A 25,764-nucleotide genomic window follows, 5' to 3' on the forward strand; every position below is an offset into this window, starting at 1 on the left:
CACAATTTTTGCTTGCACTGCAATAGATTATATCCATAGTTCAGTTTATTATTTTATCAAGGCTGTAATATTCGTTGTCATTTAACAGGGGATTTTCATGGGATCTAAATGACCACTGGATTTTTCTCTCGGTCAACGGTACCGATTCATCAGATGTCCTATAAAAGCTAAGAAATGTAAGGGGAAAAAAGTAATTTAATGTGCCGAGGTTAAACCGAACAATTCAAATTAAGTTCCGGGCTACAATGACTTGCATTATTGTGACGTTGCATGACTCCGCCTTTGCATGTTTCAACTAGGTCCGCTGAGCAACTGTAAAGTCCACGCTGAGGCTCAGACTGGGAGGAGTTTGATTTCAAATTGTCAAAGCTTCAGTTCTCATCATGTCTGGAAGAGGCAAAGGCGGTAAGGGACTTGGAAAAGGAGGCGCCAAGCGTCATCGCAAAGTTTTGCGTGATAACATCCAGGGAATCACCAAACCAGCCATCCGTCGTCTCGCTCGCCGTGGTGGAGTCAAGCGTATCTCTGGTCTGATCTACGAGGAGACTCGTGGTGTTCTTAAGGTGTTCCTGGAGAATGTGATTCGTGATGCTGTTACATACACCGAGCACGCCAAAAGAAAGACCGTGACCGCCATGGATGTTGTGTACGCGCTGAAGAGACAGGGTCGCACTCTGTACGGCTTCGGAGGTTGAATTTCTTTGCTCCATCTTAAACCAAAGGCTCTTTTAAGAGCCACACACTTTTTTAAAGAAAGGGCACATTTTAAAGTATCAATTTATATTTTAAAGTTTAACATCGGAATTATTTTTGGAAACATTACTTGTTTAATGCTTTCTATTTTATAATTTTTACTGAAAGATTCAAGAAACCTTTTGCTACCTGTTGAGAGCCGATAACTAATCCACTGACTTTCATCCTCAAAAAACTTAACATCGAGTTAACCATTGACTCGTACATTAGATTCACGTTCAAACATTTTTCTCCCCAAAAGCAATTAATTTTGTTCAGATGATAAACGTAAGAACCCATTTTCTAAAATAATCAAGTTAGAATTATATTTAGGTGGTCGCAAAGATCTCCGCGTACATTTTGTATTGTAATAAATGTAGCATCAGCAGGTTTTGTGACTTTTTTTTGCCAGAAAAATAAAAAAAATTCAACAATAATAAATATAGAAAAGAAATTATAATGATTTTTAGATGTTATAATTTTTATACATTCTGATGTTTTGTTAATAATCACTTTAAGTATAATTTAATTATATAATTATTTTCACAGCTCTTTTTAAAAAAGAATTAGAAATAAAATCAATTGTAAATATTGCATAGGCATAACCTTTTTTCCTTTTTCTGATATAATATGTAAATATCCTAGTAAAAATATTATAAATAAAATAAGAACAGATCTTACGGTGTGAGCTGCCTTAATAAAACAAAACAAACAAACAAAAAAAAACTATAAAATTACATTTGATATAATTTATGATGCGCTTACCAGAAACATTTTGGTATTATTTGCTGACTTTATTATTCTCATAAATAAAAAAAATTGTTTAAAGATGCAAATGTTAAGCCAGAATGTAATTTTGAGCGGGAAAGTTAAACAATGAATCTGAAATCTAGGAGGTTTCTCGTGGGTGGAGACTACAGTATCGAAGCACACTATTGGCTAAACTGGCCGAAAGCCAGCTGCTTTCTGGCCAATGAAAACAGTGTCACGTATGCATTGCATCAATACACAAATCAAACAGGGTGGAGCTTTCCTTCTAAAATTTGCATACAAGCCGTATAAATAACCACTGTGCGTCAACGAAGAGTATAGAGACGTTTCGTTCATCTCAAAGAATCATGCCAGAGCCAGCCAAGACCGCCCCCAAGAAGGGCTCCAAGAAAGCTGTCACCAAGACCGCCGGTAAAGGAGGAAAGAAGCGCAAGAGGACTAGGAAGGAGAGCTATGCTATCTATGTCTACAAGGTGTTGAAGCAGGTTCATCCCGACACCGGGATCTCCTCAAAGGCGATGGGCATCATGAATTCTTTCGTCAACGACATCTTCGAGCGCATCGCCGGTGAGGCGTCTCGTCTCGCTCACTACAACAAGCGCTCCACCATCACTTCCAGAGAGATCCAGACCGCCGTGCGTCTGCTGCTGCCCGGAGAGCTGGCCAAACACGCCGTGTCTGAGGGCACAAAGGCCGTCACCAAGTACACCAGCTCCAAGTAAAGCGTTGAATCCTCACCTACCCCAAAGGCTCTTTTAAGAGCCACCCATGTTCTCGTCAAAAGAGTCATTTTGTTTTGTGTGTTCAGGAATTCAGTAAACCTCACCAAGGATTTTTAACGTGTGCTAAATATGTCAATTTATTGTTTTAGTTAGAAAATTCTAATATTTTGCTTAATGTAGAAACCCAGTTCAAATTATAATTTTATTTTTATATATCGAGAAGTTATTTTTACTCCGCTCTTCTACCAAACAGTTAACCATGTTTTTACAATTTTAAATGTTACCTGGAAGTCATTTGAAGAACATTCTGGTGCACTTAAACACTTCTTGATTTTATTGGTGAAGAAAAAAAAAGCATGTTAAATGAGAATCTGAAAGAAATTATGACATCGAAAAATAAAGATGTATAAGTATTCAAAAGTACTTTATTTTGAATATATTATTGGTCTTATGCTAAATTCTTTCATGTTTTAAGCCCAATACTTTAAAATCGACATATCAACCATCTGGTAGAGGCTGATATTTTAGAAATTAAAGAATGAGTAAATAAAAATGCATTGTGTGTGTTAATCACCAAAATTAAGAGTTATGAAATGCAATCCAAACATTTTTTTACTATGGTGGGGTACTACTTTATTTTGTTAGTCTAATCTAGGAAAGTTATGCGATGTTAGTTAGTATATTGAAATGACCAGGCTTTCTGAGAACAATGTAATTAACTGAATTGTAGTGTAAGTGAATAACTTATGAAACGCAAAAAAATAAAATAATAATCCACATTGAAGGTTAAAGTTAAACATTTACCGCTTAAACGCTGTAGAACAACTGTTTCCTTTGTGTATACAAGACAAATTGCATCTTTGGACAGCATGATTTCAAGGTCAATAGTTAGATGATTATATTTTATTAAGTTTTTCATTATGTACACTCAGAAAAATAGTACAATGGTGTACCGAAGAAGTAGAAACCCTTGTCACTGGTGCACTGGTACCTTTTGATGGAACAAAATTGCACAATTGCAGTTTCTACCTTTAAGGACACGATTAGTACCATGGGAAACCAAAATGTTTTTTAAAACCTGCAGATACAATATTGTACAGTCAACAAAGGTATCTGATCCATGAGGGTGCCACTACAATAACAAGACACTTCATAGCTTAACATTGTCAAATGTGTTCCTTCAAGAACTATTTAGGGGCATTATGCTTTATCCAAATTGTGTCAGTTTATTTTCAGTAAATATAAAACATCAAATTAAATTTTTAAACAATGTTTCCGTTTACAAAAAAAAATTCTTCTTGCGTAAATGCACATTTTCAATTTACAATAAAGAATAAAAAATACTTTAACATCAATCAAAAGATCTATTTTTGCAAAACATTTCACAACACCACAAATGTTACAGAAATGCATTCTCCCATGTACAATATAAAAAATAATTATCCAATGTTCACACAATACCTTTGTTATCATCTAAAAGTTTATTTAATTTAAAAGAAAAATATAATTATGCAAAAGTATTGTAATGTGATATGCAGTTTTAAAATACTAAAATCACTGCATAAACACTTTGCATATGCAGGACTTTTGCCAGCTCATGTGCGTGTATTGGACAGCAAATTGATAGTGGATATCATTAATGAAAATGTGTGTATCAGAAAATGCTTACCAAGCGTTTATTAAAAATGCATTAAATGTTTAATTTACAACACCTACAGTTGTGTTTTACCAGTTGTTTTTTTATTATACAACTTAATCATTCATGTTCATGAGTTTTTTAAGCATGTGCTTTTAAATGATGATTCATGTTTTAATATGGGAATTATTCATAAATCACTTTGCCTTTCCAGTCATTTTAATTTTCATAGATATTGTATTAAATTACCTTTTTTATAAGAACAATTGTGCACCTCCATTTCAATTGTACCATAAAAGTTACAGAACAGTATCATAAGAGGTCTTTTCTGTGCTATAAGGTAAACTTTTTTGCAAAGGTACAAAACTGTTTCTTAGGAAACAATTTTTGTACCACAGTGTACCTTTTCTGAGAGTGTTCAACATGCTACACACTGCCACAGTGTTTTAAAGTACTAAACCATCATTAAAAACTCACTAAATCATGTATTGCATATATATGCTTGATAACGATTGGCAAATTATATGAGATCAAGAGGTTAAAATGAAAAACACTTTAATATTTGCTGCATATCATGTTTGATTTTTTGAACACAAGTCATGTGTGCACAGTAAAACAATTTCAGTAAAAGAGCAAAGGACAAATGACTCAATAAGTCTCAAAATATCTTCACAGCGTTCCTCTTTTGAAGTCCATGACAAACCATTGATTCTCTTCTTATCACTAAAGTGTTTCTAATCTGCTGAAAAATGTGTTGTGGCTCTTGTTTTGCTCTGTGATTAAACAGAGAAAGCACAATTTATTTGGTAGAGGCGCTCAGAGTCTCTGATGAGTGGCCATTGAGTCTAAACGGTTCTCATGTGGCAGTTAAGATCACAGCGCCACTCACCAGAGCTTCATTATTCACTGTTTGTTGTCGACGTGTGAACGTTACTGTAGAGAGAAATGGCTGAAACTGCTCCAGCTCCCGCGCCGGTAAAGGCTCCCAAGAAGAGATCTGCGTCTAAGCCCAAGAAAGCGGGACCAAATGTCCGCGACCTCATTGTAAAGACCGTGACCGCATCCAAGGACAGACACGGCGTGTCTCTCGCAGCTCTGAAGAAGGCTCTCTCTGCCGGCGGCTACGATGTGGAAAAGAACAACTCCCGCGTCAAAACTGCAGTCAAGGCCTTGGTGCTCAACGGTACTCTGGTCCAGCCCAAAGGCACTGGCGCCTCTGGTTCATTCAAGCTGAACAAGAAGCAAGCCGAGCCCAAGAAAGCTGCTAAGAAAACTGCCGCAAAAGCCAAGAAGCCTGCTGCCAAGAAACCCGCCGCGAAGAAATCTCCCAAGAAGGTGAAGAAACCGGCGGCCACATCTGCGAAGAAGGCGACCAAGAGTCCCAAGAAAGCCAAGAAGCCAGCGGCTGCCAAGAAAGCGACCAAGAGCCCCAAGAAGGCAAAGAAACCAGCAGCTGCCAAGAAAGCAGCCAAGAGCCCCAAGAAGGTGAAGGCCGTCAAGCCCAAAACCGCCAAACCCAAGGCGGCGAAGCCTAAAAAGGCGGCTCCCAAGAAGAAGTAATCGTCTTTGCTCGATTCTTCCGCAAACCAAACGGCTCTTTTAAGAGCCACCCACATAATAGTAAAGAGCATTATTCAAATTATCTCAGTTTGAGTGAATTTAATGATTAATATCACACTGTAGTGTGTACACACTTTGTACAACGAAGGTAAACCGCTCGTACCACGACCAGAACAAGAAATATGTAATTGAAGTTAATATTAAAATTTATTTTTTGTTCACAAATGAGGCTGCCTGTAGTTATTTAACTAAGGCCCAAAATACAATTAATGATTCAGAACAAGATTTATAACATTTGTTTGAACCTTATCTTCCCAACACATTCCCACTAGAAGCATTTACTGATCTGACAATCATTCAGTTTTCCATACAAGTCTACATATCTTTTAGCCTATTTTCAAACTCTACACGAAGGATTGAACATGAAAAAGTTACCTCATGAATAAATCTACAAGAGAATGAAGGTATATGGTGATGTCGTCATTCCTGCATGCAAAAAGAACTTATCCTTGATGTTGTTTGAGCGGGAAAACCAGCCAGTAGTCACTCGTTTGTTTGATAAAAGAAATGTAGAGCCATTGGACAGAACGCCCACGTCACACTGTGGCGTAATAGCAACAGCCAATGACACGCTTCCAGAGGCGCTCTCCGCTGCAGCGGGAGAGATTAAAAGGCTGTCTCTGCTTGTACGAGCACATTTCTCTTCAGTTTCTGAGAGTAACTTATCTGCTTACCGACAATGGCAAGAACTAAGCAAACCGCCCGTAAATCCACCGGAGGCAAAGCTCCAAGGAAGCAGCTCGCCACTAAAGCTGCCCGTAAGAGCGCTCCTGCCACCGGCGGCGTCAAGAAACCTCACCGTTACAGGCCCGGCACCGTGGCTCTGCGCGAGATCCGTCGTTATCAGAAGTCCACTGAGCTGCTGATCCGCAAACTGCCCTTCCAGCGTTTGGTCCGAGAAATTGCTCAGGATTTCAAGACCGATCTGCGCTTCCAGAGCTCCGCTGTCATGGCCCTGCAGGAGGCCAGCGAGGCTTATCTGGTCGGTCTGTTCGAAGACACCAACCTGTGCGCCATCCACGCCAAGAGGGTCACCATCATGCCCAAAGACATCCAGCTGGCTCGCCGCATCCGTGGAGAGCGCGCTTAAACTTACTTTTTACGCATTAAAACCCAAAGGCTCTTTTCAGAGCCACCTCAATTATACATTAACAAGACTATTTCCGGTATTTTGAGTATTGAATGAAATGCTTCCAAATATACTTTATTTTATAATTAAAGCAGCAAATTGTTGATTGAACATGTATACTAGGTTAACGAGACAACATGGGACATTGACCGTTTGAATGAGATGTATATTGTTACATTCAACCTATGATATAGGACATATTTGGTAATTTCTTTTGTTAACTTATGCTTGTTTAATATATCACACACTTAGTCTTTGCTACCTTCACACTCTCTCTGACCATCCTTCACTCACTGTGTTTTTGGAACACAATTGAAGAATGGTTTCCATCATGTATAGCACAGTTTGAATTATAAATGATTGAATGTACAGTGCTCAGCAGAAATGGCTACACTCCTCAAAGGTCTCTTTAAATTAATATTTTCTACAGGATGGAATATAATATTTATCAGACAAGTCAGTACCAAATGCCAGAACTAGATTAATCAGGGGTTGCCACAGCGGAATGAACCTGACCTTTGACCTATTTACAGGCCTAAGTAAAGCCATGATTGGTTAGTGATAATCAGTTATTAAACAATTAGTGTTTCCACATTTGAAAAGTGTGTGTGTGTGAGATCTGGTGAATAAGAGTAGCATTTCGATTGGTTGTGTTTGGAAAAAAAGCAAGTCACTTCCTTTTAGATTGTTGTGTTTTAGGTAGAGAATTGTGTGAAATATTTTTTAAAAAAAAGTGTTTCATGCTATTGTCAAAAAATGAGAAATAGCTTAAGGTTTTGGAGATTTGGTAATAAATGTAACTGATCAATAACATAGTTTTGTTTAAATGTGCCAAAATATAAAGCTGTCCCGTCATCGATTAGCAATAGTTTGTGTGTGAGTGTGTGTGTGTATAACACAGAGTTTTCTTTTGTTATAGCACAAAAAGAAATAATAATAATAAAAACATTATATATATGAATGCCATAAACAGCATCCCATTTGGTCTTTCTGTGCAAAACATTGTGGTGGTCCATCTTACCCCCAGTCTACCTTCATTACCCCAAAATAAGAAAAATACATATTTGTTTAAACTGCACTAATCACAGTTAAAAAAGTATTTGAATATTTAAAAAACTCTCCACTTAAAAAAGAAAGCTTAAAATCAGCAGTTTATATAGAAGAACTTTGTACACACCAGCCTGTCACAGTGAACAACCCTCTCACATCAAAAACCACCTTGTCACAGGGTCATTTTATTAAAGATTTATGGAACTTAAACTTAATAAAAAAAAAAATGTGAGTTGAATTTTTTAAGCGAGTTTTTTTTGTGTGAACAATGAAATACAGATTAAAAAAGATTAAAATACAGTCGTTGTTTGCAAAAATGAGGACATTTTGTTATAAAAAACATTTTAATTTTAAATTCTATTTCTTGTTTTATAACTAAATATCAAACATGTCTGTAATGGGGTTGTACAAGATAGGCTTTCTTGCCAAAAGATTTTGTGCCTGAGAAGAGTGTTCTTTTTTTTTTGGTAGATTAAAATCTTTAAAAAAAAATTATGCTTACACTTATAAAGATAAATTTGAAAATGGCTACCATTTCATAAAGTGACTCAAATCATTATACATCTTGGTTTGTCAACAGAAAATAATACCAGAAGTGAGAGAGGTTTGAAATTTGGAGGGACGCCTGGTGATTGGTTTGCAACGGAAAAATATTCTGACCAATAGGCGGCGAGCATCTTCCTATATAAACAATGGTGAAACGCTTTAAGCACATATTCTGATAAGTTCGGAGAGAATTGCACCATGAGTGGAAGAGGCAAAACCGGCGGAAAAGCCAGGGCAAAGGCAAAATCTCGCTCATCCAGAGCAGGGCTTCAGTTTCCCGTTGGCCGTGTTCACAGGCTTCTCCGTAAGGGTAACTATGCTCAGCGCGTTGGTGCCGGTGCTCCAGTGTACTTAGCCGCAGTGCTCGAGTATCTGACCGCTGAGATCCTGGAGTTGGCTGGAAATGCCGCTCGGGACAACAAGAAGACCCGTATCATCCCCCGTCACCTGCAGCTGGCGGTGCGCAACGACGAGGAGCTGAACAAACTCCTGGGCGGTGTGACCATCGCTCAGGGCGGTGTGCTGCCCAACATCCAGGCCGTGCTGCTGCCCAAGAAAACCGAGAAGGCCGCTAAAGGCAAATAAATCGCTTAGGTTTTTAGTCAACCAAAGGCTCTTTTAAGAGCCACCCACTTAATCTGTAAAGAGCAATTCAATTAACACCGTTTGTTAATTATATTCTTTCAATAAAATATCGTAAATAGGATGTTTCTAGATATATTTTTAATTAGTTTTTTTTTTGCTCTTTAAATAAAAACATCCTTGCAAAATAATAATGATCCTATAACAGTAGGATGTTTAAGATAACAAATTACTTTTATAAGCAAATGAGTTCCTCGACAAGACCCTTTATTTCTATAAACTAACCCTTATTTTTACTAAAAACATGTTATCTGAAAATTAATAACATCTCACTGGGCAAGCCAAAACTGCTGTAAATGAGTAAAGTATAATGTTTAGGACTCAGTTGTGTATTTAATCAAAAACGTAGTTTTCATGGTTAAAGTAACCCCTACTGAAAAAGCACCCTGGTCGACCAGCTAACCAGTGTACACTTTTTTTCGCACGAATATTTGAGAAATACTGGACTTGGTCAGCGGTTTGTAACGGAACTCAAGATTTACGCTCGATGGACTGTACAAACACATTCAAAAATCATATGAAAGCAAATAATGTATATTACTGAACGGGTTAAAACAATAGTAAAGGTCCTGCCAACAATGACTTGCATTTTGTGACGTTGCATGACTCCGCCTTTGCATGTTTCAACTAGGTCCGCTGAGCAACTGTAAAGCCCGCGCTCAGGCTCAGTCTGGTAGGAGTTTGATTTCAAACAGCCGAAGTTGCAATTCTTAATCATGTCTGGAAGAGGCAAAGGCGGTAAGGGACTTGGAAAAGGAGGCGCCAAGCGTCACCGCAAGGTTTTGCGTGATAACATCCAGGGAATCACCAAACCCGCAATCCGTCGTCTCGCTCGCCGTGGTGGAGTCAAGCGTATCTCCGGTCTGATCTATGAGGAGACTCGCGGTGTTCTCAAGGTGTTCCTGGAGAATGTGATTCGTGATGCTGTTACATACACCGAACACGCCAAGAGAAAGACCGTGACCGCCATGGATGTTGTGTACGCTCTGAAAAGACAGGGTCGCACTCTGTACGGCTTTGGAGGTTAAATATTTTCTTTACAACACTAAATCAACGGCTCTTTTAAGAGCCACCCATATCATCATAGAAAGAGTACGTTTTGTGAGAAAAGTATTGTGAGTTTTACAACATTGCACATAAATGAGCTGAGGTCAAGTAATTGAACGTTTGCCTTGATAAATCTTAAGAATTTATCTTGTTGAATGCTTAATAAAACTTATAACTAATATATTTTCTTTTAATCTCAAAGCGTGTAGAATGGATAACTGAGCGGGGAAAATTGTAACCCGTTTGAATATTTGGTGTGTAATTTCACATTAAAGTAGGAGGTATATATTCTCTTTGAACTGCAGTTAAGCCGCGTTGACTTTTACATATTGGATTATATCATTCAAACAAACTGATAAATATAAGTGATTAATTTTATATTATCAGGTAAAAATTAAATTTTATGGCCGCAAAGTTGATAAAAACACATCAGTAAGTTAATAACCCTCATTATTTATCTCCACGTACACTTAGTGTAGTAAATGCAGTATCAGCAGGATTTGTGTCATTTTTGACAGACTTTATTGAAAAAAAAAATGAATATAAAAATAGAAATGTGATAAGAAATCAATTTTATGCTTGGTTCATTGTTCTACATTCTGTTTTTGGAAACACCACTTTAAAAACCTGCAATTTAAGGGCTTATGACTTTGGTGTGAAAGAAGTGGTTTAACAGTTGTATTGCAATTAATGCATAGGTCTACCCTTATTGTTCCTTTTCTTTTTCTGTTATACAATGTAAACGTCTTAAATTTTAATGTTTTAGTTTATAAATAAAACGAACCCAACAAACCCTTAAAAAAAACTAAAATTAATAATAAAACTATAATACATTTTAGTAATGTTGCGCTTGCTAGAAACATCTTTACTGACTCTATTTTTCCCAATAAATGTAGATTGTCCAAAGAATGTTAACCCAGAGTACAAATTCGAGCGGGAAAGTTAAACAATAAACAACGATATCAATGCGGAAGATTTACGTGGGTGGAGACTAAAGTATCGAAGCACACCATTGGCTAAACCGGTCTGCTTACTGGCTGATGAAAACAGCGTCATACATTCACTGCGCCAATACACAAATCAGACAGGGCTGAGTTTTCCTTCTAAAATTTGCATAAGGTCCGAATAAATACCCAGTTTGCGTCATTGAGGAGCACAGAGTTGTTCTGATCACCTCGAAGTATCATGCCTGAACCAGCGAAGACCGCACCCAAGAAGGGCTCCAAGAAAGCCGTCACCAAGACCGCCGGCAAAAGCGGCAAGAAACGCAGAAGGACCAGGAAGGAGAGCTATGCTATCTACGTGTACAAAGTATTGAAGCAGGTTCATCCTGACACCGGGATCTCCTCGAAGGCGATGGGCATCATGAACTCGTTCGTCAACGACATCTTCGAGCGCATCGCCGGTGAGGCGTCTCGTCTCGCTCACTACAACAAGCGCTCCACCATCACTTCCAGAGAGATCCAGACCGCCGTGCGTCTGCTCCTGCCCGGAGAGCTGGCCAAACACGCCGTGTCCGAAGGTACAAAGGCCGTCACCAAGTACACCAGCTCCAAGTAAAGCGCTGATTCATCTTCAGCTAACCCAAAGGCTCTTTTAAGAGCCACCCATGTTTACGCAAAAAGGGCTGAAATCTATCGACACCGTAGCTCCGTAATATATACTCTGACCCGAAGTCAAGTACCATACCAGCAGACTTGCTTACTTGTGCTAGTAAATGATGCGTATTACTCCGCGTTTTTAATATTTAACTAAGTAGTACGTCACTTAACCGTTTACTGAAATGCTTAATTGTCTGGAATGGATTTTTCGTCAGCTAAATTTTAAGACCGATCATTTTAACTTCCATCACAACAGAAGGAACCCTTTGTTTTGACTTACAATTTTAATAAGTTAAACCTAGTAAACGATTTAAAAACCTGGTATGAGTCTGCCATCTCAAAAGTCCTTTGTTTGACTTCAGCTTTGTCATTTTAGGTCACCGCCGTGCACGAAACCTCTCCAAAATGTACCATATATACAAAAACGCAATGTTTTCTTTTGAAGGGTTGCTTTAATAGTTATCATAGAAAAATAATTAAACTTTGAACAACGTACAAAGCTACCATTTAGGACAAAAAGGGGAAAAAACAATCATAAAAATCAAAACATATTTGGTGAGAAAAAAAATACAGACGAGACAAACATCACAAAGAATTTTAAAAGTGTAATATTCATTACTTTATATTTCCAGCATGTCAAGGGTGAGTGTGTTGTAGGCCTGTTGGAGGACTTTCTTCCATGTGAAGACACTGCCGGAGTTTGCCGTTCTCCTAAAACACACATTTCTTGGTTTTAAACTACGAAGATGTACTAAAACAAATGTTGGTGATGAGACTAAAGAATCTGCATGTCTGTGCACACACACACACAAAATATGTTTTCAGGTCCCAAAAATAAAGCAATTTATTTGTACATGTACACAATTTTCCACTTTTGTCCATTTATGAAATCATTAGCTGGCAGTACTTTCCCATCATGAGTGCAAATTAACTTATACAGGTTGAGATGAACTGAAAACAAACTGAATGTTCATTAAATTAGCATAAACATCCATTTACACCCCCATTAGCAGTGAATGTACCAATATATCTGCCATAATTTTGCTTTTAAATGCATTTTTTTGTGCAAAACTGAGTGTGGTTCAATGGTTCTGACTAAATCCCCAGTCTTCCCCATTTAAATGTATACATTCTTCTGCTTTCTACAGGCTCTGGTTTAAGACACAAGAAGCCATCGGTTCACACTGACCTCCTGTAGTTTGGTGATTTCCTTTTTCAGTTTGACCAAGTATTCGATCTTCTGCTTGGGGTTCTGATGGCCCAGCAGTTTCCCATTTTCCTCTGTCAGATGATCTACTTGCTTTCTCAAAACCTCGATTTCCTGCAGGACACAGCTAGGGTTAACATTTTTCTAAAAAAGAAACATGCGACTTCAAATCCTTTGGTGTTGTGTGGCATTAAGATTGTTGCTTTGTGACCAGGTCAACATTTTCTATTCAAAGAAATCTCCTTAGTCTCTTTCACAAAGTGATACTGGTAAACTGCCATCAAATTAGTGAAATGACTGCTGAAATGGAATAAACAGCACAATATACTAGTAATTTGAGGAAAATTGGCAAAAAAAAATCTGATATTTAAAAAAAAGGTCTGTTTATGGCATTAAATGGAACTTGCAAGGCTTTTTTTGACTAATTTGTTCATGGGGAATTGATTGAAAATCCACCAACCGCATTTCATGGTTTGCTATTGGTGGATTTCATGTGATTGACAGCTTGATCCCGCCCTCTTCAAGTTAAATTGTGTATCTCGCTGACCTGCTGTAGTTTTTCCTGTTCTTGGTCTTTCTGGCGCAGCTCTCGAAGCTCGAGGCAACGGTTCCTGAGTTCAGTGGTCAGTTCCTGCACACACGTCTGAGACTGTACAAGAGTGACTTCATTACGCTGAAGCCTGTTACAAACAGAGGGGAGGCTGTTAGTCAGGTCCATTATAATTATTATGAATAAAGGTCTCATTTGTTATTTTTGAGTCATTAAAGGGATAGTTCACCCCAAAATGTTAACTTTGTCATCGTTTAGTCAAACCTGTATCTATATATATATATCTATATATATATATATATATATATATATATATATATATATATATATATATATATATATATATACGCACACACACACACACACACATACACATCTTGCAAAAGAAAATTAAACAGCTAAAAAGGTAACTTAAAACCGTTTCACGCAGATTCTCACACAAAACATGGTGATTCAGTAAAATGTGTGACTTTCAAACTGAAGATGAAACTGATTGGTAAATTCATGCCTGCATGGCGCTGATCACAATAATGCATTTTCTTATACTCACCCACTAAGAAACTCATCCTGATGTTGAATGTATTCTGATGTATGAATATAATTTGTAGCAATGTAATTTCTTGCACTCTATCCAATCACAAAAAGAAGTTTGGTACCAGAAACAAACTTTACTAGGTTGATAACACTCAATAATTATTCTATTCCTGAGCTCTTTTTCTTCATCTACACGGGTTTTACAAACACTTTAATAGTCTTACTGTTCTGTGAAACTGCAGCATCACAAGATACATTACCAAAAGCTCAAATCTAATTGGACAAAATATTTCATTGTAGGGCAGCGAGGAGAGAAAATGGACACATTGGTTAAACTTTCTGTTCGTCTCGTCACAACTGATCCACATCTCCATACATGTTTTGATCCATGAGTATCACTGTCTAATAGTATTTGCCCTATTTAAATATTTTAATCACTATTTCTCTGTATTAATTGTTTTTTTTTTTAACTGTGGTAATAAAAAACATTAGAATAGTGCATAAAAGTGCTCCTTTTCTTGTGTGATACTCAAGCTTCGTATATCTTCATGTGTCTTAAAAGGAGCTTGATGTTTCAGCTCACTTACGCTGCCTGAGACTCCGCCAACTGTGCCATCAGGGAGTTCTGAAAAGATAAAAGAAAAAAGAAAAAATCTAGAAAGTCGTGTTTAAATACTGGGTTCAAATGGCATCTTTCATTTGTAGTTTGCCTTTTACTCATGTTAAAATTATGATCAAGTATCATTAGAATTTATAAAGTGTGCTAAAAAAACTGAGGAGCAAATCTATCAATTAGCTCTTTAAAATAATGTTGGACATCTAAACTTTGTAACATTTCTGTTGCTCAGCATCAATAAAAAAAAATCATAGAAATTATGAAAAAAGTAGTCTGTGCGATCAAGTCTGAAAACATTAACAGTTGTCTGGTCAAGAGCGCTGTGTGGTTAAACAGTTGAATAACTTTACATAATAGCAGATAACAACACATCACGCCATCACATAAGCAAAAAAATACTGTTATTCCAATAACAAAATTTACTAGAAACACACAAGCACAACAAATCTTTTACACACTTATATTACAAGTGCCATGAAAGATCTATATTAGATAATTACTTGGGTTAAAGTGAACATATTGTGGATATAAGTATATAAGTAGTATGAAAAAATTTAATCACACAAATAATTTCAATATTCATAATTTACATTCTATGTATTGCAGAGGCCAAACAAAAATATCAAGTATCAGCCACATTTTATAAGCATCCTGGTGTTTTTACAAAGCATTTATAATGAAATCTTCCAAAATGAATGGATGGAAACCTGATAACTATAGAAATATATGTATGCTTTATACACAGGATAAATATGATAAATGGTAAAACTGACTTGGTAGCATTTAGTTATTACATAAGATCAGTTATTCCTTATGATTTCCTATAAATAGTTAACCTTTTGTATCTCTGAATAAAATAACACACTATTTAAACCACAAAATTGAGATCATCTTGATCTAATTCAAGATTTTTAATATCATACCTTCAATTTCTTCTCTTCTTGTAGTTCCCTCAAAACAGAAACTTGTATGGCCTCGTTCACGTCTCTATAAAAGAAGAAGCAAAGGTATTATTGCATAAACTAAAGACATATATGAATACGTAAGCGTGTGAGTGAATTATTCTTACTTTTGTGCGTTGCTTTTCTGCTGCTGATTTTGGACGGTGTAAAATTTGTCCAACAGTGTTTGAATCTCCATTCGCACGATCTCTTTTTCATTCAGCTGGGCCTACAGGCAAACAAGTAAAGTTGAAATATACAAACAAACCTCCTGAAAACAATACTAAAAAGGGCTCTATGCAAATATGAGAAACACATTAGCTACACTGGTGGCTTTCATATTAGCTATGTAAAAGACCAAAGTTAAGAGACCATTTGATTTACTAGATGTGTTATTCCACTAAATATAGATATTTTTACCTCTTCTGAAGTTAAAACATTTGTATTGTGTTGTTTAAAAATGAACATGAAGCCTGAAAACATAACATTTTTCTATTATTTGCTTAATTGTTTGCTTTAAATGAAAACATTTCTATTTTAAATGACATTGAGATGAATTACAGCGATACTTAATTAATAATTCAGTACTGTATACAAATTAAGGACGGATATTCAGGAATATCCTCTGCATGACAGTAGGAATGAATTCAAAATGAAAGGAACTAGAATTAAAGTATTTTGTTTTCTAAAATAATTGTGTACTGTGTGCACTTACAATCTATTTATTGGGAAAAGCTCATATTCAATCAGTCTGACCATTTACTACAGCCAGTGTGTGTGTGTGTGAGAATGTGTAACCTTTAATCTGTCGATCTCTTGGTTCTTGGCTGTTCGTTCAGCATTAAGCTCCTTCAGCAGAACCTCCATGGTAATCATCGAAGAGCGTCGACTTTCCAGCTCTCGCTCCTGACACTCCAGCACCTGAGACAGACTCGAACCAAAGCCGCACGGGGTCTGTGGCGTCTAAAACACCCACAATGGAATAAAATTTATATATTAAAGTTTCTTACAAAGAGCTTCCCACTATAAGCCAGAAGTCAAATTCCCTGACTTGCCCTAACTAACAAGCTGAATTTCCATGACCTATAATAAATAAATAAAACAGGTGGCTGGTGGGTCCTTTTAGCATGTGATAATTCTGTGCTTGTCAAACAAACTTTTATAAGGCAGGACATTGTTTATATTCAGCATCTGCATTTTTTTATATTAAATACCCTTGTACACTGTATTATATCATATATAAAGTGCTCATCCTGTGAGTGGTCATCGATACAGAGCTGCGATTCACCTTAGGTGTGTGACCCATTTCAGATGCATCATGACATATTTGCAAAGCATATACAGCCAAGGTCTATTAGTCTAGTTATAGTCTACGTTCATTGTATCAATAGCTACAATTGTAACAAGGTGTTTTTTTTGTTTTTTTTTAAATGCTATTGCTGAACCGACTTAAAAATATTTGTTTATATTAATCATGTAGTATTAATATTAATAATTCCCTGACTTTTAACATCTGGAATAGTTCTCTTAAAATACCATTATATTCCAAAAATCCCATGACCCGTGGCATCCCAGTTACAAGAATCCAGTTACCAAGCACCTGTAATTTTCCTTGAGGTGTTGCCGCCTCTGGAAGTTGATTGGCAGATTCTTTCACTCTCAGAAGGCTTATCTGCTCATTGAGCTGCTGAACCTGCGAAACGAACAAAGCTTATGTTTCATGCACAGACATTAACTGTTTGTGCCATAAAATTGTAGCTTAACACTGTACAATCCGACCTTTCCATGTTATATATCTGTTATAATCTTCGTAGTGAGGGAGACAGGGTCAAATGCTGGTCAACAGAAAATGAAATGGGATAACAGCGGCTTGCAAGTAGGTCAATTGGCAAATGACTAACACCTATGTCCTTGCAGTGATTGTACAGGAGAGACGTCAAAGCGAAAGATCTGATGGCATGTTGCAAGAGCAGCGCAGCGAGTGTGTTTAGTTCATACATATGAAAGCGTAAACGCACACGCAGTCCATTATGCTATTTAAAGTGGCACGGAAAAGGCTACAGAGCTGTCATGTTAAAGTAGTTTTTACTTGTTTAAAGCCTAACAATAAAAAAAGTCTGCTTACCCCGAGCATCTCACCGACCTGTCTTCTTCCAAAACGAACAGAAAGACCCTTATCAAAATCTCATTTGGTGATGGCGTGATTGCTTTAGTGTGGGTTTGGTGAATGTGTCCTACTAATTGTACCACAATCTCTTCGTTTCAGTTACATGGCATGATAAAGATCTATTTAAAAAGACCTTGAACAGAATTTGTAAGATATACAACTCTGTGGAATGACCCCAAATTAAACTGTAAATACCATGCAATCTGTATTGTGAAGATCATAGATCCCTAATTTAAGGCCATAACGTAATTTAAGACTTCTTAATAAGATGAAAGACCTTCTTAAAATGGATAGTTCATCCAAAAATGAGCATTTTCTCACCATTTGTTCACTAAAGTTGTTCTAAACTTTTAGATTTCTTTCTTCTGTTGAACATGTTGAAAACCAGCGACCATTGACATCAATAGTGGACCAAAAGATACTATGGAAGTCAAGGACGGTTTATTATTTGTTTTTCTGCATTCTTCAGAATATTTTCTTTTGTGTGTAACTGATTAAAGAGACTCAGACAGGTTTGGTCAAGACGTGAACTGTCCCTTTGAGACCTTAAATTGTGAAGGAGACATGAGCAGTACCTGTTCTTTAAGTGTGTTTATATTGTTCTCCTTCTCTGTGTTCTGGCTCTTTGAAGCCTCTAGCAAGGCTGTCTGTTCCTCCACCACTTTACCGAGTCTCTCCATCTCATCTGTGGCGTAAGACAGATCCTCCTGGAGCAGCTCCAGCTGCAAAACACATCATTCAGTTAAGGCTTTTGACAAAAATCTTAAAAACACACACAATCCCAGAAATACACAAACCTCGACACGGTCAGAAGCGAGACGTCTGTCTGAAGCCTCTCGCAGCTCCTGCAGTTCACTTTTCATTCGTGTGATGCTCTCCTTCATCTGCTCCTTCTCAGCACACACTGCGCTGTACTTTCCCTGCACAGAAAACCATTTAAAATGTCAAGATATACTTTCTGAATGTGTAGAAAGTGAACAGAGAAACTCACGGTGATGTCGGCGATCTCCGCTCGCAGCGAACACACAGTCTGGTCTCTCTCGGCCACGTCATTTCGGAGATCTCTGGCCTCCTGCATTAACTCCAGCAGCACAGCCTGCATTCACACAGATGAAGATGTGACATACATGAGAGAAAAAAAAAAACTACAGAAACATGAGTTATTTATTTTATGTGCTTATGATGCTAGTGTCTTATATGAAGTATTCAATAGCAAGCAAGCAAAATAACATTCATATGCTGTTTTTTGAAAAGTATGCAGTATTTTGCAGGAAAGGGGGTTCAGTTATGCACTAGTTTTAGTCTTAATTATGTATTTTTCTATGATTACAAAGAGAAGAAATGAACATTTTTAATAACGCACACTGCATTTTATGCTCTCAGAATCAAAATGTTCAAAAAAAAAATTAGATCTTTATGTGTATAACAGTCTGTCACTGGGACAGTACCCCTAAAAATATCTTTGCTCTGTATTTACCACTAAAATGTCCATAGTAGTGACTTTAAACGTAAATACTGGTATCAATGTACACCTTTTAAGGTATAAGTGTCACCGACTCGGTCCCAGTCATTCCCCTCGCTGGCCAGCAGAGGCCACCATCTCCGGACTTCTAAGCATTACATCATCCTTTCACTCTGATCATGCACACCTGAACAGAATCCCGTTAATGACCCACGTACCCTTCATAAGCCAGCTCCAAACGCTCATTCAGGGCGAAGTCTTGTTTAGCCCCGGCCAGCATTTCTGAGCGTTATTCCTGTCTGAGTCCCTGTGTATTACTCCAGCCTGTTTCTTGACTCTGCTTCGCCTTCTGACACGACCATCGCTTTGTATACGGACTCTGATACTCGCTGCCTGCCCACGAACCACGCCTGTTATACGGACTCTGGTGTTTGCTATCTGCCCACGACCCACGCCTGGTTCACAGACTCTGATACTAGCAGCCTGCCCTCGATCTATGCCTGGTAATACTCCCTGTGTCTATCCATCGCCAGTCTCTTGTCATCATAGACTGTTGTTGTTGTGTGTCTGCACGTTAGTGCATATTGTGTGTGTGAATGAGAACTTGAGCAATAAATACTGCATAATGGATCCCTCCGTGTCAGTCTCCTCGTTACAATAAGACAATAGCATCGATATCGCAGTGTGTGAATATGCAATAGCTACATTGCAGGACATGCAATGTGGAGTCAGGATTATAGTTGACCAGGTAGAACAGTTCAGAAGACTTGAGAATTTTAGAGTTATTTCAGTTTAACCATAATAAAGTGAATGTTTATCAATTGCTTGTGTTTTAAGGCATTTTAAGCGAGGTTAAAGTGTTTGGGCTTAAAGTGTAAGGAATTATTACGTTTGTAGCTTTAACAAAGATGAATTGTATTTAATTATTTACACAGAACAAACAAACATACAGCACAATTTTTTTTTTTTTTTTTTGTAGATGTGTACTAGACTCCTTTACTGTAATTTAATTTATTATATCATCCCAAACAATCTAAAATTAAGGTATATCGTGCAATATTGCAAAATAAATTATAGAAAATCAAAATATCGCAGCGTACGTTTTGTTTCAATATCGTGCAGCCCTAGTATAAGATGTCCTTTTAAATGTACTGTGGCAGTGAAAAGCCGGTTTTTGTGACATGTATTGCTTTTAGAATGTATTGATTATATTTATTTTGATATTATTTGAGTGAAAGCTAAAAGTCAGTGCATTTCAAAACATTTATATTAAAATCATTTATGTAGTGTTTATTCAGTTCCAGTCATTTTTACTGTGAACAAATCATGTAATGGGTCTTTAAAGTCCCCCTTTTGGAAATAAAATAGACATGCTTGCAGTTTATAGTTACTTATGTGCCATATGCACAGGATTAAGATCACAAACTCCACAATTAATACAAATGACCAGAAGTCATTAAGCAGCCCAGTAATAATCTAGTGTGAATAGGCTTAATGAAAGAATGAAGAGAAAAAGCTGAATAAATAGTAAATTTCCTATTAAAATTGCATGCATAAAATAATAATATATAATATGTGTAGTATATAATAATACATAATGATATTATACATAATTACACACACATACATACATACACAACATAATTTTTTCATGACTGTAATATTAATAGCACAAAACTATGCTCTGATCCGCTCATCTTAAAGAATGACCATTGCAATTTTGGGGATTGTAACATTAAAAAAATGTTTATTACTAATGATGAATGATGAATCAAATGGTATCCTAACCTGCAATCATAACCATATAGAACATCATTTAATTTTCTAACTGCTTATTCAACCTTTTAGTGTCATTTCTAAAGTGTCATGCATTCTCACTTTGTCCTGTTCGATCTTCTGCTTGAGGCTGTTGATGGTCCCATTGGATGAAGACATGCTCTGCTGTAAAGAACTGATCTCATCACACTGAAAACACACAAAAGCAAAGATGCACATTACAACTGAAAAACATGTTAAATGTTATGCAAAATCAGAGAAGTACAAGACTGCAATCAGAGACACACATACCAGCTGTTGATTTTTGTTTGTCAGGTCAGTGATGTGCTTCTTCAGGGAAGCGTTCTCTTCGACAGACTGAACGAGTTCTCTGAAATACATACATGACATCAAAACTCAGCACCTAAATGACTGATATACATATATTTTTAAGATTTTTATATTCATTTTCACACAAAACAATATCAACGTTTTGAGTTTAAAGTTAAAATCAACATTAGGTAAAATAATACATTTAAACATTAAAACTACTCATCACTTTCTGAAAAAGAAAAAAAAAAGTATTTTAAATTTGAAAGAAATGTTAACAGAACAAAACAAACATAAACGTTTTACTCAAACCGATGCTTGCAACAAATACTGCGAATTCAGAGAAACTGAGTTGTTGTTTCTGAACAATTACCAATCATCAATAACTACTGGAGTCATTATGGTGAAAGTTCAGCCTTGAAAGACAGAAATTAATTTTATAAAGTTCATAAAATCCAAATTACACTCATTCATTCATTTTCTTGTCGGCTTAGTCCCTTTATTAATCTGGGCTCGCCACAGCGGAATGAACCGCCAACTTATCTAGCAAGTTTTTATGCAGCGGATGCCCTTCCAGCCGCAACCCATCTCTGGGAAACATCCACACAAACACACTCATACACTACAGACTATTTAGCCTACCCAATTCACCTGTACCGCATGTCTTTGGTCTGTGGGGGAAACCGGAGTACCCGGAGGAAACCCACGCGAACGCAGGGAGAACATGCAAAACTCCACACAGAAACGCCAACTGAGCCGAGGATCGAACCAGCGACCCAGCAAATAAAAAACAAGTTTCTTATCTACCCATACTTAGTTATTAATAGACCCACACGGAATCTACACGCGCAGAAGTCCGCAGATTTCTGGAGATTATTAGCCCATCATTAATTCTGTTTATTTACTTAAGTAAATGTGTGTAAACCTATATTTATTCAGTTTTTTTAATTAATTACAGTAATATTATTGACTAATATGAAAATGTTCGTCTGATTTATGCACAATGCAGTTTGTACAGTCATATTTTGTGTCTTTTAGTAGATATATTATTTGAGAGACTTGCTTTGTTTACCAAATAAAAAGCATCTAATTGGTTTTGCAATTTAAACATCAAAAAAGTTAAAAAGGTATCACTTTTCATTTCACATATTAAGGTTTTAGTTATAATACTCCCAAAATAATTCCGCAGATAGCTGCAGATCTCTACCAAAATTCTCAGCAGAAATAGCAAAAAACTTCCGCAGATTCCGTCTGGCCCTGGTTATGAAGCATCTCTAATGTGATATTTGTGTTTCTCACACTCACTTGGACACACTCTCTCTGTGCGCTGTCAGCTGAGATTTCACACTCATGTTCTGTTCCTTTTCCTCCTGAAGAGTATGTAGCAACTCCTGCAAGCAAAACCAAATCTTTAATGCTTTCAAAACATCTAAATCGATCACGTAATGACGTTAAACATTGAAACCAGACCTTAAAATCATATCTAACCACTAGTAAAGCTCTGTTACAAGTGAGCACAGTATCTGAAAACCTCTTTAGAACAAAAGTGTGTGTGTTGGTTTCAGTGGTTTACAAGGACAGAAATTAATATACTTACAAGGGTATGATCCATTTCCACTCTATTAAGGTGGTTTAAGAGCACATGCCTTGTGTCCATGTAATTAAAAAATTAAAAAAACGCCTAATTATACTTAACAAGGTCTTTTCACATTTAAAACTTGCCAAAGAGGTTTCCTGTTGGATTCAGGGCCAGGGGTGGAGGTGTAAGGCCACATAATAAGCAGTTTTACTGTATAAATGACTCCCATAGAAAGTCTGCAAGCCACCAATACCAGCATGTGTGTGTGAATGAATACTGACGTTGATGTTGGTTTGAAGTTGTGAACACTCTCTGCTCTTGAGCTCCATCTGCTGTGTGTGCTGATCCAGCTCGAACTGAAACTCAGCCTGCAGCGTGTCGTACGTGTCCTGAAGAACACGCTGCTTTTCCAGCACCTGCTCCCACTCCAACCTGACACGGGCAAACTGAACGTCATTTAAATTAAATAAATAAAAATCATACACAGAAAATAAGCAACTTGTAACAACCCAGTTATAATACCTCTGACCTAAACGGCCCATTTTAGATCGCTTTCACAATGGGTAAGTTATATATATATTTTAAACAAAACAATTGCAGCTAAAAGTTTGGAACAATTATTTTTAGGTTGCCTTCCCATTAGGTTCGATCATCTAATTCCCATGAGAGTTTGATTGACCCTCTACAATGTATGATAACATGTAATCATCATAAATGCAATGTAAAATAAATCTTTAAATGAATCAGAAGAGAGCTGTTTCCTGCTGAAATCAGACACACATTCTCTCTGCTTACTGAAAAAGTGAAACAAAACACCACCGCTTATTTTATCCAAATGTTATATGTAAAAATAGGCTTGAGAGGTAAAATACTTGCATCAGATTTTCATTTTAATGAATATGGACCCAAAGTAATATGCCACAAATCTGGAAACCCGTTTATATGATTTAAATGAAGACTATGCATTGATTATCGTTTAATTATTTCTAATTTCTATTCATTACTTGAATGCTTCCGCTAAATAGATTTTGTATTTCATTTGTTGTCACTTTAAATTGGCCCACAGTTTATTTGCATGTTTATCGCTTGTTTTACATAGCAAAAACTAGAGCAGTTTTTAATATAGCAACCGTTATAAATTTAAGAATTGCATAAATCAAGTGGAATTTGGAATCATTTCATAATCAAACTATAACCTTCTGAATCATAATCAACTTTTTTTGGGGGGGGGGTCTATTAACAAATAAATTAGATTAATTCACAAAGTAATTCCTCTGCTTCAATACTATGGTACTATTTTTTTCAAAGCACTAATTGATGCGTCTAAGATCTTGAGTGTTGTTGTGTGATGCAATGTGTGATTGTATGTGGATAGTGATTGTGTTTGTACTTGACGGTGTCGAGCTGCAGTTGCGTGCTGATCAGACTCTTAGACAGATCTGCGGTCTCCCGCTCGTGCTCTTCCTTCTGCTGCTGTAATTCTGTTCTCGTTGCCTCCAGCTCTTTATCAGACGACTGCAGGACAACACGCAGATCTCGAACCTCCACCTGCAGCACTGCGGAGACACAGATGGAGAGTTCTCTACACTTCTGAAGCCCAAAAAGAGATACTGACAAAAGCCTAATTGGGAGAGGCAATTAGTCAGTGATTTAAAGGTGCACAAAAGCAATATTTAGAGGAGCAAATTCATTGACAACGCTGATTAGGGGAATGAAGCTGCGCTCACTCTACTGATTAATAAGCATGTCACACATACATACAGAGCACTGTCATGCATTTGCTTTTTAGATGAAGAAATGTCTAAATATGTCACCATTTTTCTCAAAAAACATATTTCTAAAGATGCCATCGACCTGAAAATTTCCTTGCATGTTGTAAACCAATTAAATCCTTATATGCAAATCTAATTAGTTTACAAATGAAGTTATGAGTAATATTAAATGACGCAAGGAAAAGTGTTGAACACATAAAGAAAGGGAGGTTTAGTTGGTGTAGAAAGCCCAGACAGCAGCTGAAATCTCTCAGCAGTTCTTCAGCAACCCTCTGCCCTTTGTCAGTGTAAATATCAGCTGCTTCAGTCCAACATCTACATTAGCAGGAGGATGAAGATGAAAGCAGGGTGGACATTTCAGCAAGACAATGATCCGAGGCACAGACAAGGAAACTCTCAAAGGCTTTCAAAGAATGACAATCAAGCTGTAGAATGGCCCAGCCAATCACCTGACTTTAAACTAAAGCTCAGATTTGATAGACGAGAACCACAAAAACAGCAAGATTTTGACACTGTTTTGACTTTATTCTGCATATGAGAGGTGTTTTTAAGCTGCCATCACCATTATGTTTTTATTTATAAAGTATTTAATATATTTCAGTAGTTCAGCACTTTCTCCTTGTGTCCATTGTTATAACATATAATGTTATGACGTATAACTGATTTTTACTTTTGTTTTGTTTGATTTTTATGTTTGTATTGTTTGGTTTTTTACAAAAATCTGGTTAAAAAAATCTATGTCAACAGCTCCTTTAGAAACATCATTCCCAGGAAAAAAAAAACAAAAAACATGTTTAATACTTATTTTCTCTGCAGTACATCGCAACCTTTTCGATAAGACCACCTTAAAAGTGATTTTTGTGGATCAACACAATTCAAGTGAATAACCTATTTCAAGATAAAGGTGTCAAATTTCGCTGAAAGTTTGCACCACTGAATTAATTAAATAAATAAATAAATAAATAAATAAATAAATAAATAAATACTTTGACCAGTGTAAAAGTGAGTCCCACAATAAACTTGCAGTCAGACATGTTTGTTTTGGTGCTTTCATATAATGAACATGGTTTGGCAAAGTCTGATTTGTGCACCTTTAATTGTTATTCAAATCCAGAATGTCTGTGTTCTGAATGACAGGGGTCAAAAAACAATGGTAACACTTTACAACAAGGTTGTATTAGACAATGTTAGTTAATGCATTTACAATACATTTATTACAGTAATTGTTTATGGAAATTAATTAAAATACAGTTGTTCATGTTAACTCATGGTGCATTAGCGAATGTTAGCAAGCATGAATTTTGATTTTAATTATTAAATGTTGAACTATGATTAGTAAATGCTGTACATGTGCT

The 25,764-nt window shown here is 36.7% G+C and overlaps 6 protein-coding genes across 10 annotated transcripts in view; 5 read left to right on the top strand and 1 right to left on the bottom strand.

Moving 5' to 3' along the window:
- The first annotated feature begins 354 nt into the window (after positions 1-354).
- Positions 355-861, top strand: si:dkey-108k21.12. Its single transcript, NM_001386675.1, has one exon. The coding sequence runs from the start codon at positions 384-386 to the stop codon at positions 693-695; it is 312 nt and encodes a 103-aa protein (NP_001373604.1). The 5' UTR covers positions 355-383; the 3' UTR covers positions 696-861.
- Positions 862-6,115: 5,254 nt separating this feature from the next.
- Positions 6,116-7,421, top strand: h3c13a (H3 clustered histone 13 a). Its single transcript, NM_001025171.2, has one exon. The coding sequence runs from the start codon at positions 6,161-6,163 to the stop codon at positions 6,569-6,571; it is 411 nt and encodes a 136-aa protein (NP_001020342.2). The 5' UTR covers positions 6,116-6,160; the 3' UTR covers positions 6,572-7,421.
- Positions 7,422-8,373: 952 nt separating this feature from the next.
- On the top strand, positions 8,374-8,915 carry si:dkey-108k21.15. The gene has a single exon (NM_001423816.1). The coding sequence runs from the start codon at positions 8,405-8,407 to the stop codon at positions 8,789-8,791; it is 387 nt and encodes a 128-aa protein (NP_001410745.1). The 5' UTR covers positions 8,374-8,404; the 3' UTR covers positions 8,792-8,915.
- A 608-nt stretch (positions 8,916-9,523) lies between these two features.
- zgc:165555 lies at positions 9,524-10,466 on the top strand. The gene has a single exon (NM_001098761.2). It carries the CDS (start codon positions 9,565-9,567, stop codon positions 9,874-9,876), a length of 312 nt encoding a protein of 103 aa, NP_001092231.1. The 5' UTR covers positions 9,524-9,564; the 3' UTR covers positions 9,877-10,466.
- A 584-nt stretch (positions 10,467-11,050) lies between these two features.
- Positions 11,051-13,485, top strand: LOC137489379 (histone H2B 1/2-like). Of its 2 annotated transcripts, XM_068217572.2 has the most exons (2): positions 11,051-11,417; positions 12,645-13,485. In XM_068217572.2, exons 1-2 carry the CDS (start codon positions 11,081-11,083, stop codon positions 12,692-12,694), a joined length of 387 nt encoding a protein of 128 aa, XP_068073673.1. In that variant the 5' UTR covers positions 11,051-11,080; the 3' UTR covers positions 12,695-13,485. The 2 variants fall into 2 exon arrangements, with proteins under 2 accessions (XP_068073673.1, XP_068073674.1); XM_068217573.2 differs by lacking the exon at positions 12,645-13,485 and having other exon boundaries at positions 11,051-12,015.
- Positions 11,929-25,764, bottom strand: part of kif15 (kinesin family member 15) — a 27,333-nt gene continuing 13,497 nt past the window's right edge. For all 4 annotated transcript variants that reach the window (XM_068217411.2, XM_073942286.1, XM_073942285.1 and 1 more), the window contains 16 exons: positions 24,028-24,193; positions 22,919-23,069; positions 22,364-22,449; positions 21,041-21,119; positions 20,852-20,938; positions 18,503-18,607; positions 18,309-18,431; positions 18,087-18,233; positions 16,945-17,037; positions 16,143-16,307; positions 15,473-15,573; positions 15,327-15,390; positions 14,375-14,412; positions 13,251-13,383; positions 12,686-12,817; positions 11,929-12,207 (listed from right to left, as the gene is read on the bottom strand). In XM_068217411.2, the coding sequence (XP_068073512.1) occupies positions 12,133-12,207; positions 12,686-12,817; positions 13,251-13,383; positions 14,375-14,412; positions 15,327-15,390; positions 15,473-15,573; positions 16,143-16,307; positions 16,945-17,037; positions 18,087-18,233; positions 18,309-18,431; positions 18,503-18,607; positions 20,852-20,938; positions 21,041-21,119; positions 22,364-22,449; positions 22,919-23,069; positions 24,028-24,193 (1,745 nt within the window). In that variant the 3' untranslated portion in view covers positions 11,929-12,132. The remainder of the gene's footprint in view (positions 12,208-12,685; positions 12,818-13,250; positions 13,384-14,374; positions 14,413-15,326; positions 15,391-15,472; positions 15,574-16,142; positions 16,308-16,944; positions 17,038-18,086; positions 18,234-18,308; positions 18,432-18,502; positions 18,608-20,851; positions 20,939-21,040; positions 21,120-22,363; positions 22,450-22,918; positions 23,070-24,027; positions 24,194-25,764) is intronic.

Source organism: Danio rerio, chromosome 25 (assembly GCF_049306965.1).
Source record: "Danio rerio strain Tuebingen ecotype United States chromosome 25, GRCz12tu, whole genome shotgun sequence".
Taxonomy (NCBI): domain Eukaryota; kingdom Metazoa; phylum Chordata; class Actinopteri; order Cypriniformes; family Danionidae; genus Danio; species Danio rerio.